Source organism: Bos mutus, chromosome 5 (assembly GCF_027580195.1).
Source record: "Bos mutus isolate GX-2022 chromosome 5, NWIPB_WYAK_1.1, whole genome shotgun sequence".
Taxonomy (NCBI): domain Eukaryota; kingdom Metazoa; phylum Chordata; class Mammalia; order Artiodactyla; family Bovidae; genus Bos; species Bos mutus.
The window spans coordinates 98,776,380-98,792,200 of record NC_091621.1 but is presented as its reverse complement, the minus strand read 5'-3'; the positions used below and the strand labels follow the sequence as shown (position 1 = coordinate 98,792,200).

General features: G+C 44.9%; 1 protein-coding gene across 3 annotated transcripts in view; it reads left to right on the top strand.

The window, feature by feature from the left end:
- The first annotated feature begins 332 nt into the window (after positions 1-332).
- USP18 (ubiquitin specific peptidase 18) overlaps positions 333-15,821 on the top strand; it is a 29,641-nt gene continuing 14,152 nt past the window's right edge. Inside the window, exons 1-4 of one of the 3 annotated variants that reach the window (XM_014478126.2) lie at positions 333-560; positions 12,295-12,405; positions 13,467-13,563; positions 14,598-14,743. In XM_014478126.2, coding sequence (XP_014333612.1) covers positions 12,402-12,405; positions 13,467-13,563; positions 14,598-14,743 — 247 coding nt within the window. In that variant the 5' untranslated portion in view covers positions 333-560; positions 12,295-12,401. Of the gene's footprint in view, positions 604-12,294; positions 12,406-13,466; positions 13,564-14,597; positions 14,744-15,821 lie in introns of all 3 variants that reach the window. The other 2 variants (XM_070371337.1, XM_070371338.1) reach the window with 2 other exon arrangements.

Genomic DNA, 15,821 nt, shown 5'->3' with positions numbered 1-15,821 from the left:
ACCCAATTTAAGAAATTACATCATCGCTTCAAGAAAGAAAAAAAAATGCTGTCACGTAATAACGAAATGCCAAACGACTGTAAAACACCTCCAAATGACTATGGAGATCTTAAAATGTCCAAACAAGAGCTTATGCTAGGAACCAGTTTAGGCCTTGTTCTGCAAACCGCGCGCAAGTTTAAACACGAAACCAACTGCGGAGGCACGGACTTCGAGCTCAGGAGCGCTTCCTCCGCTGAGTTTCGCTTTCAGTTCGCAGGAAACGAAAGCCTAGGGCCAGGGTAGGGGCGGGGACGGGGCGGGGACGGGGCGGGGACGAGGGTGTGGGCGGGGACAGAGGTGCTGGTGAAAGGGCGCCCGGTGAGCGGGGACCCAGAGGGCCAGAAGTAGGGGACCGAGGTGAGTAGGGAGGCGCGGGGACAGACGCGGGGACCGAAGTGGACGGACCGGGCGTCGCCCGCTGCGCCAGCCCCGCAGCCTCCTGGAGGGCCCCACACTGTGGCTGTACTTCCCCCGCATTCGACTTGGCAGCGCGGGTCTGACGCTTCGCGGCTCTTAAGGCAAGTTTGGTGGTACTTACTGGAAACTTTCTCTCTACGGAAGGTAAGGCGGGGCTCTGCTCATTGCCTCGTGGATACTGACAGGATTTATTTGGGTTCCGCGGATTATAATAATGGTCTGTATTCATTAATAGGTGTGTTGGATCGATGCAGTTTTCCCACTCTGATGTACTGATTGAGACTTTTTGCATGACTTTAATTAAAGAAGAAATGGCAAAACTGTCGAAGCTTGTAAGAAAAATTCCAAAAAATGCAGACAAATCTGTGAGATAGAAATGAGGTTTCTTTTAATCGTTAACTCGCTATCATTTTATTGGGTACCTTACCAGAAATTTTTATATGTACAACTCCAAAATTGCTCTGTAAGTTTGCTTTCCCCCCACCTAACAGTATATTATAGACATGTTTCTATGGCAAGAGATAGGGTAGGTCCACCTCATTTTAAAAACTGGTGAAAAATATGAGAGGTACGTCTTTCTGTTTAAACATTCCATGGACATTTAGGTTCTTTCCCGTTTTTACTGGTATGGATGATACAACAGTATCATTTATAGTCATAGTTGTGCAAATATATGAGCATATTTGTGGAGAGTTCCTATAAGTAGAATTGCTGGGTCAGTGGCATACAGACTGAGAAATTTTAAAGATTTTGTTAAATTGTGCAAATCAGAATATTTTAGTCTAAAGTTAGACCTTTAAACCTAAAACTCTATTCTATGACCCCTGAAAATCTGGACTTAAAGCGTTTTGAAAATTAAAGCAGAGCCTTCACTTTCATGCTTTACGGCATTGAGGTAGCTATACTTTGAAATCGTTGAAATAGGGGCACATATTTAAATTATTTCTTTTTGGTGGCTCAGACAGTGAAGAATCTTCCTGCAATGCGGGAGACCTGGGTTTGATCCCTGGGTTGGGAAGATCCCCTGGAGAAGGAAATGGCAACCCACTCCAGTATTCTCACCTGGAGAATTCCATGGACCTAGGAACCTGGTGGGCTACAGTCCATAGTATCACAAAAGAGTCAGACATGACTGGGTCACAAAAGAGTCAGATATGACTGAGCGACTGACACATACTTTGCATTTGGTGTCACACTATGAGGGTGAGGTGGGGGCTTCAGCCTGGACATTTAGGAGGTCTGCTGTGCTCATAGGAACCAGACAGGCCATCAGCTAACAGGTACACAGCTCCATCCTGGTTTTTGGATCTCTATCAAGGAACTGGAAAAAAAAGAAACTTAAATTTTTTTTTTAACCAATAAAAATTCATTGCACAGTATAGATGCTTTTATATTAAATATGGTGATGAGCTTGCAAAGAGGTTTCATCTGGAGTGCTTCAGTCTGTGTGCCCAGCGCATTACCATTACTGGAGAAGCACACACAAACATGAAATATGAGATCTGAATCTGTTGCCGTGATGGGTTTGATTTGGACTGTGAGGCTTGCATCACATTCCAGGCATGTAGGTTTTGTTCCTCTTCGGGCATTTAAGGACGGATTTGGTTTTCCTTGCAGAGAGTCTAGTAGTGAGTGAAGAGCCCAGTTAGAGCCCCGGGCCAGCCCAGGTTTCCTACATTGGGTCTTACGCTGTTTCTCTGAAGTCTCCGGTTGTTTCTGTGGCAACAATGGTGCCTAGTCTAAGCCAGCTGTTTCTGTCCTCCACATCTCCCATTTATAAGCGTGAAACTTTTAGGAAGAGTGGGTTAAGTTAGTTTTGTTCTTTGGAACCTAAAATTTTATTAAATAGGAGACTATTTTTCAGAGCAATTTTAGGTTCACAGCAAAAGTGAGTACACAGAGTTCCTATATACCTCCTGCCCCTCCAGCCTCCTCCACTGTAAACAGTTTGTTACAATTTATGAACATAGGTCGTTATCATCCAAAGTCTGTGCTTTACATTAGGGTTCATTGTTGTGTGCATTCTATGAATTTTGACAAATGTACAATGGCGTGTATCCACCATGTGTCAGACAGAATAGGAATAGTCTCACTGCCCTAAGAATCCTGTGTTGGAGCCCATTTTTCAGTCAGGCATTGAGTTTGAAAATTCAGCATCGTTAAAATATTCCTCAAAATATATCCATTCTCCTTTCCCCCGTCACCACTTGCTTAGCTCACTTTCCCCATCCTTCTCAGATCTTTAAGTTTTGCTTTCCTCTTTTTTTTTTTGCCCCACCTACCTGTCTCCTCTGTGACTAGCTCTGAAGTTTCCCTCCTCTCTCTTGCTCTTTGGGATCTGGCCTCTCACCTCTCCAGATGATACCTCCACTGGGTTTTACTGTCTTATTTTCAAGGTCTGGCAGACTGCAAAGTAATGTCTCTGGAAAACAGGCTGATCCCTTCCTACTGTTTCATCAGATTTCCTTCGATGTGGTCTCAAAGTCCTAGGTTTTGCTCATGGAATTGTCAACCGCCATCATTTCTCTGTCAGTTTAACTTTCCTAGGCTGATCCTCATAAGGGGAACAACTGTTTATGACTATTGAAAATATTTACTAAGAAAAGAGAGAGTGTTATCTGAGCCATTTAACATGAGCCTGTTAATTATGCCACTTATATTTAGCATTTTCTGAGTTTATTATGTTCTCCTCCCTTCACCTTTTATAAAAGGATTGAGAAAAAATTGTAAAACTTCTCATTCCTAATTCACTAATTTTTTGGATCTTAGAATAGAAACACTATTGCTAAGAAGGACTCCCTTAAAAGATTTTAAATCTATGCCTTATATGATTTATTGCTTGTTTAAACTCATATTAATTGTAAGAAATTAAGAGAAATAATCCAGGGAAAGACAAAAATTGTTTGTAACCAATTGGAATTACCCTTTAATGACATTTTTGATATATTTTGTCTCAGTCTTTTTTTCTCTATGTGTGTAGTTATGTTTTATAAAATTGAGTTCATACTATGTAATTTGTAAAATAAAGAAAATAGGCTGTAAAAATGAATTGTGGTGAACAGTCTTCACATAGATCTTTGTATGGATCTCTATTTCTTGAAGCCAGAGTCCTGGAGCAGAGTCATGTTAACCAGTAGTCTTTCAGCTAAAAGTATCAGGAACCCATTTCAGGCTAATTTTAAAAAGAGCAGAGGGGATTCTGAGTGGAGACCTCTGGGGGCAGGCATCTGGAGGCTGGGTTGGTCCAGGGCATCAGCTGGCTGTCTTGGGACTCTGTCTTCTTCTCCATCTCTTAGTTCTGTTACCTGTCATTGGCCCTTTTCCTTGGCTGGGGTTTTTTCTTCCTGTAGTGAGAAAGATGGTCTGATTTACAATCTTCTGGCCTAAAATCTCATCTAAGAAGTCTAAAGGCTGATTATTATCAGTCCTGATTGGGTTGTGTGACCATTGCAGAAACAGCCACCGTGAGCCCTGTGAGGCCAGGCCTCTGAGCCAGGCAGTGGGTGTGGGCTCCACCCAGTCTTCATAGTCTGAAAGTTGAGAGAGTTTTTGTAAAGAAAAAGTGAGTCTGCTACCAAAAAGTGGGGTACTGGGCTGCAGAAATGACAGCTGTCCACTGGAGTCGTTTTTGAGGTGTGGTGCGCATTGCCAAGTGTGCGCCCAGGCTGACTGTGGTTGTCCACTCCCCGTGGCCATGTGTGGATGAGGAGCTGCTGCTCTGCACCTCGTCTGTGTCTGCCCAGGTGACACTATGAGATCTTCACTGCTGACGCCTTAAATGGAAATAAAGCAGCTGGGAAATCATGCCCCTTTAGGGAGAGCAATACTGGAACTGAACTGAAAACAGTCTTCATGAAATGACTTGAAGGTAGCTGGTCTGCACGCACACCTCTGTGCCGGTGGTCAGCCCCCTGAAGCCTGAACTTGGTCAGTGCTTGTCCAGAATAGCCTCTCAGCCTTAATGCGCCCCTAGGCGCATTCACTCGGGAATCTTGTCAAAATGCAGATTCCAGTCCTGCCTCTTTAACAGACTTCAGGTGGTACTTACGCCACTGGTCCAGAGACCTGCCTTTCTAGTGACAAGATGTTAGACAAGTGGTTGCCAGTATTTTAGCAAAACGAAAGAAAACCTCCCCTTCAGATAAGAATCATACTCTCAATATCCATTAATTGAGAAAACACATTGGAAATTACTACATATTCAGAAAAGCTTTTACACCTTTTGGCAGAATACTAAAGGACTGAATGTTAAACTCAATGTTTGATTACAGGTGAGGCCATCTGCCTCTCGCCTGTGCTGAAATGCACTCCAATTTCAGTACATTGCTGGGGTTGAAGAACGGGAGGATCTTATAGCTGGTGTCCCCTGAGAAGCGTTTGGATTCTCAACAAGGCTTTTAGTGTGGCTACTTCTTCAGTACTTTCCAGTGAACAAACTGCAGGTGCTAAGTTCTGCAAACTACAGCATTAGGGCGTATTTGTGTGAGTGTGTGTGTTATTGTTTGAGTAGCCTTTTAATCACATAGTGTCTGCTATTCAGTAGTGTTTGAACATCTTACAGTAAGTTTGTGACAAAACCATTCCAAAATCTCTGATGAAGGATGGCGAAACTGTCTCGCTGTCTTTCTCTGACCAGGATTTCTTGTTAAATTCTTCTGTGCTATAGTTACCTCCTGGACACATACTGAAGGGTGTGAACAAAACACTGTATGCCAGACCTGCCATATAATTTGTGGGTCCCCTAGTAAAGTAAGAACATGGGGCTCCTTATTAAACAGTTGTGAAGAATTTCAAGACTGCAACAAGGGAGCATTAAACCAAACCGGGCACTTCTGTGTGTGTCTTTGCAGCTACACAGGTTGTGTACTCATCAAGCCAGCCCTGACTATGTCTGTGACTGCCAAACCATTCATAGCCTTCACCTTGTTTGCTCCACTGTTGATGACAACTGTATGACATTGACATTTAAAAAACTGGTTTTCCAGTCTATAAATATTCTTCAATCAAACTTTTTAGGAGAGAATCTGACTGGACTCACCATTAACCCATCATGCTGTTTAAAATAGGCTCTGGTTGTTTCTGCCTGTTCAGATGCTTGGTGTATATGATACAGAAGTAGCACATTTAAAATGATCACTGTTTATTTGATGTGTACAGCAGAATGTAATTCAGAAAATTTATTTCTAGAAACATATTTTCCAGAGCAGGTTGTCCTTAGGATTCATAGTTTAGGTAACTGTCAAAAGTCAAGCGTTTTATTTCCAACCATTGAATTGAGTAACCATCTAAAGTCATCATTCAGACAAGCGTTTTTAACCTCCACAAGTAGAACAGATCTTAAAAAGAGTGCTTGATTCATGTGTATAGTCTGATTTTTGAAGTTTGACAAGTGTGAACAAATTGTGTTTTTGGCATTTGGTTTCTTTTCAGATTTTTTAATATTGTTTCTTATACCTGGATTGAAAAATGATTTATTCTTGATTTTTTTGTAGATATTTTGGAGTTTTTCCTCCTGATGATAACTGGTAAAACTGATGTTCTGGTTTAAATTCATCTACACAAGATTTGAAGTATTTGCAAAAAAAATAATTTGCAGATATGTTTTTTTTTCTTGAAAGACTCATGACTTAATTGGAATTACATAATTAAAATTTAAATACAATTCTTAGAGATTATTTTGTTTAATATGAGAAGTCTGACATACTGAACAATTTTGCAAAGTGTAGAATTGTTACAATCTAACTCTGTTATTCTAAATTACTTTAAAATTTAATAAAATTGCCTAACATAGCTTTGTAAATCAGCTATATTCCAATAAAAAATTTTCATAAAGTTGTAAGCCAAAAAAGATAAAATATTCTCTGTAAGCTATTTAGCAAACTTATTCACTCTCTTTACTACATGTATTTTCAATTTCTTTTCCTTTTTTAATATTTTAAGATAATTTTATGCATATAATTAGTGGTCCAAACCATTCACTGTTGCAGCATCTTTCTTTTGCAGTGAAAATTATGCTTTAATGTCTCAACATAGAAAGTATATGAGATTCTCTACCCTAAGCTGTGTGGATCATTTGCAACTGGATCTTCAGATATTAACAGTTAATCCAGGTGACCCCCGTTTTTTGTTACACTGGTCACCTGGGTGGTGACCACAATGACCATTCAATCATGTGCCAGTGCAGGGACACCAGGAGGGACACTGAGGTGGGCGTTTGGTGGTTGGGCTCTCAAAGGCTGAGGCCAAAGAGTGGATGGATCTTAGCTGAATAATAATAAAGTGAAGCCATGCTCTGGTACTTCCTACTCCATCTGAAAAATGGAAGTCCTCATACAGTGTTTAGCGTGCGTTTGGATACGGTGCCACTTTCGTCCAGAGCTCTGTCTGTAGATGGGAATGACTGGTCTTTCTGTCACATCTAGGGTTTGGTATTTTGTCTTTTACTATCTGTTCTTCAGTGTGTGCTCTGGTCTGCCTACTTGGTACTCTGCTCTGCAGTCTGTCTTCAGCCTTTGTCTACACGGTCATTCCCCTGCATCCCACTAGGTGGCAAGGCTGACACACCCACATGATTCGGCTTCTGCTTTTCTCGCTGGAGACAGAGCTCTGAGGGAATCTGCCTTTAAGGTTAGGGTTCTTCTTAATTAAATTAATTAAACTGAGTGTCTTTGGGAAAAATCCTGGGAGTGATCTGTGATTCAGATTTGTCAGCAGTAGGTCAGCTCTATGTTCCCTGCTGGGCTATGCAATGTGAATGACTCCTTCATGCCCATGTCAGACCTGTGTCTTCATGCCTGTGTCTTGTCTCCTCAGACTACTGCCCTTGACTCCAAGTTCCAATTAATTCATTAGCTGCTGCTGCTGCTGCTGCTAAGTCGCTTCAGTCGTGTCCGACTCTATGCGACCCCATAGACGGCAGCCCACTAGGCTCCGTCGTCCCTGGGATTCTCCAGGCAAGAACACTGGAGTGGGTTGCCATTTCCTTCGCCAATGCATGAAAGTGAAAAGTGAAAATGAAGTCGCTCAGCCGTTTCCTACTCTTTGCGACCCCATGGACTGTAGCCTACCAGGCTCCTCTGTCCATGGGATTTTCCAGGCAAGAGTACTGGAGTCGGTTGCCATTGCCTTCTCCGATTCATTAGCTAGTGAATTATAAATAAATGTTTATGAACCCCTTTCCCCTAGCTGGAACATTACTGGCAAGTACATGCTTTCTGCTTGTCTCTTCCCTCTGCTTCCCTGTCAGAGGTAATGGCCTTTTTGATCATAGTTATCTATTTAAGAAGCTTTATCTCCTGTGCCCATTGATGCCTGAACAATGTAATATCTCATTTTCCTTGAGTTTGAATTACAAAAGAAATATTATATATTATCTTCTAAGAATTGTCTTTTGACTCAGCACTGTTTCTAAGATTTACCCTTTCCGGACATGTTCACTCAGGTGCAGCTAAGGAGTATAATTTCACTGTGTACATCTATTACAGCCCATGTACTCATTCTTCTGCCTTTGGGTCAAGTGCTTGGATTGTTTCCATGTTTTTGCTGTACAAACAGGACTGATGTGAACTTTCTTGTATATGTCTCCAGGGACGCACGTAAGAATTTCTCTTAAAAATTTTTGGGTCGAAATTAAGTGAAACTAGATGATGCCAAATTGTTTTCCCAAGTGATTGTACCATTTTACACACCCCCCAAGTGGTGTGTAAGAGATTGTATTTATCTACATTCTTTCCAACACTTGGTTCAATCACAAATTTTTTTGGCTGCACTGAGCCCTTGTTACTTGAACCGTGAACTTCCAGATGTTCAAACTGATTTTAGAAAAGGGAGAGGACCCAGAGATCAAATTGCCAACATCCACTGGATCATTAAAAAAGCAAGAGAGTTCCAGAAAAACATCTATTTCTGCTTTATTGACTCTGCCAAAGCCTTTGACTGTGTGGATCACAATAAACTGTGGAAAATTCTGAAAGAGATGGGAATACCAGACCACCTGACCTGCCTCTTGAGAAACCTGTATGCAGGTCAGGAAGCAACAGTTAGAACTGGACATGGAACAACAAACTGGTTCCAAATAGGAAAAGGAGTACGTCAAGGCTGTCTATTGTCACCCTGCTTATTTAACTTATATGCAGAGTACATCATGAGAAACGCTGGGCTGGAGGAAGCACAAGCTGGAATCAAGACTGCCAGGAAAAATATCAATAACCTCAGATACGCAGATGACACCACCCTTATGGCAGAAAGTGAAGAAGAACTAAAGAGCCTCTTGATGAAAGTGAAAGAGGAAAGTGAAAAGGTTGGCTTAAAGCTCAACATTCAGAAAACTAAGATTATGGCATCCAGTCTCATCACTTCATGGCAAATAGACGGGGAAACAGTGGAAGTAGTGGCTGACTTTATTATTCTGGGCTCCAAAATCATTGCAGATGGTGATTACAGCCGTAAAATAAAAGATGCTTACTCCTTGGAAGAAAAGTTATGACCAACTTAGACAGCATATTAAAAAGCAGAGACATTACTTTGCCAACTAAGGTCCATCTAGTCAAGGCTATGGTTTTTCCATTTGTCATGTATGGATGTAAGAGTTGGACTATAAAGAAAGCTGAGCACCGAAGAATTGATGCTTTTGAACTCTGGTGTTGGAGAAGACTCTTGAGAGTCCCTTGGACTGCAAGGAGATCCAACCAGTCCATCCTAAAGGAGGTCAGTCCTGGATGTTCATTGGAAGGACTGATGTTGAAGCTGAAACTCCAATACTTTGGCCACCTAATGCGAAAAGCTGACTCATTTGAAAAGACCCTGATGCTGGGAAAGACTGAGGGCAGGAGGAGAAGGGAACCCACAGAGGATGAGATGGTTGGATGGCATCATCGACTCGATGGACGTGGGTTTGGGTGGACTCCGGGAGTTGGTGATGGACAGGGAGGCCAGGCGTGCTGCGGTTCATGGGGTCGCAAAGAGTCGGACACGACTGAGTGCCTGAACTGAGCCCTTGTTGTGGTGCACAGGCTTTCTCTAGTTGTGGAGTGCTGGCTCTAGAGCACGGGCTCAGTAGTTGTGTCATATGGGCTTAGTTGTCCTGTGGCGTGGGGGATCTTCCCTGACCAGAGATTGAACCTGTGTCCCCTGCATTGGAAGGTATATTCTTAACCACTGGACCACCAGGGAAGTCCCCAGAATTCTTAACCGATGCCAGTTTAACAGTGTAAAATGGTATCTCATTATGGTCAAGGTTTGCAGTTCCCTGACCACTAGTGACCACTTAACTTTTTATAAAACTTCAAATTCTGAAACTCTACATTTTTTCCAGTCCTGACTTAGATTCAGCTATGCAGATTTGCTCAGAGTCCTTTGCACACTCTTCCCACATGCTCCTCCCCCAACCATTGGGCTTCTTTGCACATCACCTGCCTTGTCCCAAGGTGTCCTTTATTTTAAACCATACCCTTTCCTTCATAATAAACTCAGATCCAGACCCACTTTTCCCACAAAACTTGCCCTTGTGAACATCAGGGAATTTAGGTCACTTCATTTAAGTACTGAGTCCTAATAGGCCTCTCAGCCAGTGGCTAAAGTGCAGATGGGTGCAAGGCGTTTAGCTACGTTTATTAATAACCTTAGGGGGAGTTCCATGGTGGTCCAGTGGTTAAGACTCTGTGTTCCCCATGAAGGGGCCTGGGTTCAATCCTGGCCGGGGAACTAGATCCTGTCCACTGCAACTAAGAGATCCCTCGTGCTACAGCTAAGATCCAGCACAGCCAAATAAATGTTTAAAAGCAAACCCTTAACTTTGTACACTGTGACCTTGTAATTATATTTCTAAGAATCTCTCCCAAATACTGATTTAGCGACTGGTTGTATCTGATGGTCAGGTAAGTTAGAAAGCCACAGACTTATTTGCATCAGGATAGGGAAATGATGGTCATGAGTTTGCGCAAGCTCTGCAAGATACAGAACAGGGAAGTCTGGTGTGCTGCAGTCCATAGTGTCACAAAGAGTTGGACACGACTGAGTGACTGAACGACAACAAGGGGAATAATTGAGCAAACAGTATGGGTTGTGGCCTCAGCTTAGACTCTGGGCAGGCCTGAGCCCTGAGCTGCCGGCAAAGCTGAAGCCCTATCAGCAGAATTCCATGAGATGAAAAGGAAGGAGGCAGTGGGAGGCCTGGGCGTAGATCCCACTTCCGTATCAAGTCTGCTTGTAGACACAAGGGAACCTTTGTGCATGGATCGCTGTGTTGGGCAGTGCCCTGCAGACACCTGTGTGCACTCTGGGAAGGTACAGACAGGGTACGGTGCTTGGGACCTGTTCTGAGACTCCTGAGATTCCAAGTATACCTGGAGAGGATGCACAGGTAGCTGAAGTCTGTGCTGTCTGGAGGAAGTGGGTTCTGGTTCACATGACCTTGTTTACAGCTGTGGTTTTGTTGTATCTGTGACCTTTGGTTTGACTGAGGAAAAATCAGATAGGTAGAGAAAGGTTTTATACCTAAAGATATTCCCTGTATTTTTTTTTTTTAAGTAATGGTAAATAATTGAAAACAACCAGATTATTCCACAGTGTTTGTTGCTATATTAGGAATCATTGTGAAATGGTTGATAATGTACTGCTTTTTCTATCTCATGTTACAAGAATTTTCCCAAGTCATTTTAAGCACTTTACAAATTTTCTTGTGTGCTGATATAGCAACAAAATTACAGGCCTCTGTCAGTGACCCGTGACCACAGAAGGGGAAAAGGAGAAAGCCCAGGGCAGAAAAGAATGTGTGATAAAGTTTATTATGTGACTGTGCACACATGGGCGTGGTGTTTGGGTTCCCAAGGACATTTACCAGTCAGTGCTGGCTGAGTGTCGGCATTTCTTGGTGGAGCCTGTTGAGAAGAAGAGTATATACTGTGTGTGTGTGTGTGTGTGTGTGTGTGTGTGTTGTCTAAGAAAACTCAATAGACTGAGGACCTGCTATTGACTTGCTCCTCCGTTGATGGTGTCATCCCAGCTGAGATGATCGTGGGAGAGGTGTGCTGGGGAGCACCCTTGGGAAGACACCAGGGCGGGGGGCAGGGAGAAGTGAACACAGCAGGGTGGGCAAAGAGGGGACTCGAACTGCCAGACTCTGCAACAGAAGCCTCAGCTGATCCTAAGGGGAACTCGGGACTGGGTGACCCTTCAGAGCTATCACACCTTCAGGCAGGTGGTAAGGCCGTCATGCCCCTCATTGTCCAACCCCTGGAGAGGGACTGGGCCAGCTGTCTTCACTGGGATGAATTCCTCGGGGGCCTCAGTGGGGGGCTGTTGACCACCAACACCTGTCGGCCTGGGGAAGGGCTTCTGCCCTTCCAGAGTCTGGGTGTCGCCACCTCCCACCACAGGCAATATAGCTGTTCCCACATCAGGGTACAATGAGCCAGGTATCCGGATGGTCCTTGTACCGCACCCATGGGGCGTCAACAGCACCCTGGCTTCCCCGCTGAGGAACCAGGACAGGCTTCCTCCGGTCCAGCATGCAGACAGCCTTCGGGCAGTGGCACTGATGGCCTCCAGCGATGGTTTGGGCCTGGGATTGAGCAACAGGGAGACCCAGGTGTATGGCCTGGACCCTTGGTGAATGTGGAGCCGTTTGCCTGAATAGAGAGCCCGGAGGTAGGGGGAGAGGTTGTGGCCATGGGTCCTGATGAGGAGACAGTGGGGATGAGGGACCACAGGGATGGTGCTCGCCGAGTTGTCGATTTTCGCCCTATAGCTTTGTGGCTGGTCTCCCCAGACACTGACCCTCTAAGACTGACTGTTGGAAGTCAAAACTGGTCACACAGATGTTCTTCCTCTTCACAGAGGGCCTCCCAAGGCCAGCTCATGAGCGCTCTTCTGGGAAGTGAGGTCTAGCTGTCCTGAAGACGCCTGCAGCAGCTGTCAGTCCAGGGACCTTGGAGCAACCACTGATGGGTACGTGTCAGGACCCCTGCCGGTCCTGGCTGTCTGCACGTTTCTCTGCAGAGCCCATTGAGAAGGACGAGGCAGAGGAAGCCCAAGCCCACCAGCCACGACCCCGCTTCTGCTCTTTTGTCTGCATAGAAACGCTTTGCTTGTCCACTGGACCCTGAAGCCGTGGAGCCGTGTGGTCCATGAGGCCTGCTCTCTTGTGCCTCCACTTTGGCAGCTGTGCAGTGGGGACTATTGAGCTCCTGAGCACATAGGCTTGTTGGGAAAAATGGGGACCACTTTAATCCCGCACACCTGGGGCTTCTGCTGAGTGGGGAGTGGACATCTGTGGCCCTGCTGGACCAGATTCCTGGTTCTTGTTGCCCTAGCGTGTATACCAGAGCCCTTTCCCCAGGAACTCTGAGAAAGTGGACTCCCTTCCTCTTAAATGACACACCTTGTAGGGCCTGCTGAGCACAGGGTGGGTGGGAGAGGGGAGGTTGGTGGTTAGTGGGTCAGAGAAATGCTCTCTTGGTTTTCCCACATCCACGGAAGTTCCCTGTAGCTTGCAGCCTCTTGAGGTAAGTTCAGATGAGGTGGGTCCCCCAAGCTTTCTCTTGATTTCCTTCCACCATGTGGTAGGGGCTGGGTAGGGTGTTTGCACCAGGGTCTGGAATAGGTTGTCTGGGAGGGTGTTCTTGGCCCTGACCCCGTGGATGCCCACTGTGGCCCAGCGCTGTGGGGCAGCTGCCGGGCAGGGCTCCAAGCTCCCCCAGATGCTGTCTGTAGTCTTCTCTTCCTCTGCTCTTACTGCTGCACTGTTACCAGTTTGACAGCGAATGATGCCCCTCGTTGTGGCGTGTCTCTTTCCTGGACGGTGGAGACTTTGGCTGCTGTTTCACTTTTCAGAGGCTGGTGTTTCTCTTTCGTTTCCAATTTGTTTGCAACCTCCTTAGTGAATTCTTTGTGCCCCTGGGAGTCCTTTGTAGGATTTCACGTCCTCATGAGGGCCGAGAAGAATGTTTGGTGTTTGTTGAGTTCCATGGAGGGCCTTTCTCTCAGTGTCTTCCCTCTGCTCCTTGCAGGCCCGGTCGGTTTACACAACATTGGACAGACATGCTGTCTTAACTCCCTGATCCAGGTGCTTGTTAGAAATGTGGGATTTGCCAAGATACTGAAGAGGTAAGACCATTGTTAAGGCAGATAAATGTGTGTATTGTTTTTTGTTTTTGTTTATTCTGTTATTCAGTTATTTGGACTTTGAGAAGTCTTCTTTCAAAAGCTGCCAGAGAAGAGATCTTGTTTTGTACAATCTGAACTATACATTGTAATCATCTAGGAAGTTTAAAAAAATGTGAAATGCTGATCCCACTCCAGATATTTGGTTTCACTTGGAATCTGCATGGGTTTCTAGGGTGGGGCCCAAGATGGGTACTTTCCAGAAAACTCCCCAGATGATTCTAAAATGCAGCCAGACTGAGAACCACTGATTTGGTTAAAAGGAAGTTGGGGTAGTATCAGTAGGCGGGTCCATGAGTCTGTTGACTTTTCTCAAACAGCACACACACACACACACACATACACACACAGAGTATATATACACACAGTACACACACTGTGAAAACCCTTCTTTTCAGTGGGTTCTGCCAAGAAGTGTTGAGGCTCAGCCAGCAGTGACTGAGTGGAAGACCATACCAATGTGTGCATATTCACATAATACACCTTATCGCTCATTCTTTTCTGCCTTGAGCTTTCTCCTTTTCCCGTTTCATGGACACAGGAGGTTGCCTGTAATTAAATCATTGCCAGAATACACTGACGTTCCTTCCCGTGTCCTTCCCAGGACTAGACCTTACTTGCTGTTTCCCTTTGAAGGACTTCAGGCTGGGCATGTGCTGAGGACCGAGGACCTACTGCTCTTGCCCTTCATCTTGGTGTGATTCTCGTGCAGGGTGGGGAGAGGGTGCCCCGTCTCGAGAGGATGCTCTATAGCTGATTTGCTGACATGGCCGTCCTCAGCCTTGTCTGTACATTTTAGTCATCCGGGAAATAAAAATTTTGATAAATGGGCCCCGCCCCCAGAAATCCTGATGTGGTCCATCTGCGGAGTGGCCCGGACATGGAGATTTTTGAAAGTTCTCCCAGGTGACTCTAGTGTGGCCCTGGCGTTGAGAACAGTGGGGACAGGGAGGTTTGTGGCTCTTCTCACCCGGCAGGATAACGGTGCCAGGCGGAGCTGAGGAGCAGAGGAGGAGTGTCCCCTTCCAGCTGCTCTTGCTGCTGGAGAAGATGCAGGACAGCCGGAAGAAGGCGGTGCAGCCCACGGAGCTGGCCTACTGTCTGCAGAAGTACAACATTCCGAGTAAGACGGTCCTCCTGCTCTGGCTCCCGGCCTGGTGCTCTGAGGGGAAGGGGAGCTCTTGGAGGGGTGAGGGGGAGGGAGCAGAAGAGAGGAGAGTGGAGGAAAGGAGGGGCCTCATGGCCCTTGAGTGCACAGGAAGGAAACCCTCCTTGTGTTGGACGCCTGTGTGTGTATCTGAAATACCTTAAACAACCCTCATCTCGCAGGGACAGCATTTATTTCGTTATTCATGTTTTACTTTCGTACTCACTCTTTTCCTGCCTCTCAGTGGAGTAAGTCAGCCTAGGAGTCTCCTCAAAGCTGGTTCAGCTGCAGGTAAAGCATCCTAAAGAAATAGAATACAGGATTCGTAAGGAGAAACCATGTTCTACGAAAGGAAACTCTTAAATAGCTTAGTTTTTTTTTTTAAACAGACTCAAATGAAATATACATCACATACTATAAATTTAGTCATTTAAAAGTATACAATTCAGAGGTTTTTAGGATTTCACAAAGCTGTGGAATTATCATCACAGTCTAAATTTAGCAAATTTTTATCATCTCCCCAAAGAAATCCTCTACCTGTTAATAATTGCTCACCATCCTCCTTTGTCTTCTTCCAGGTTTCCCACATCTAGCTTTTAGATCTAGACCTGTGTTTCTCTTAGAGTTAAATTTTGTGAATGGTAGGGGTCCAGCTTCGTTCTTTTGTACGTGGTATCCAGTTGTTTCAGCGCCACGTGTTGAAGGTACTCCTCTCTTGCTCAGTTGGTCTAGTTTCTTTCCTTATTCCAGTGAGCATCCTCTCACTTCAGCCTGGCAAACTCCTCTCAGCCATCCTTGTGAGGCAGGCCTGGTGGTGATGATCTCTTAGCTTTTCTCTGTCTGGGAAAGCCTGTGTCTCTCCTTCATTTCTGAAGGACAGCGTTCCCGGATAACGTTCTGTTTATCAGCAGTTTCTCCTTTCATCCCTTTGTATATACCTTCCTACTTTCTCATGGTCTGTAAGGTTTGTGCTGAGAATATACTGATACCTTATGAAGCGGGTTCCCTTGGGGTGATAGGCTTCTTTTCTCATATGGCTTTTAAGATCTCTTTG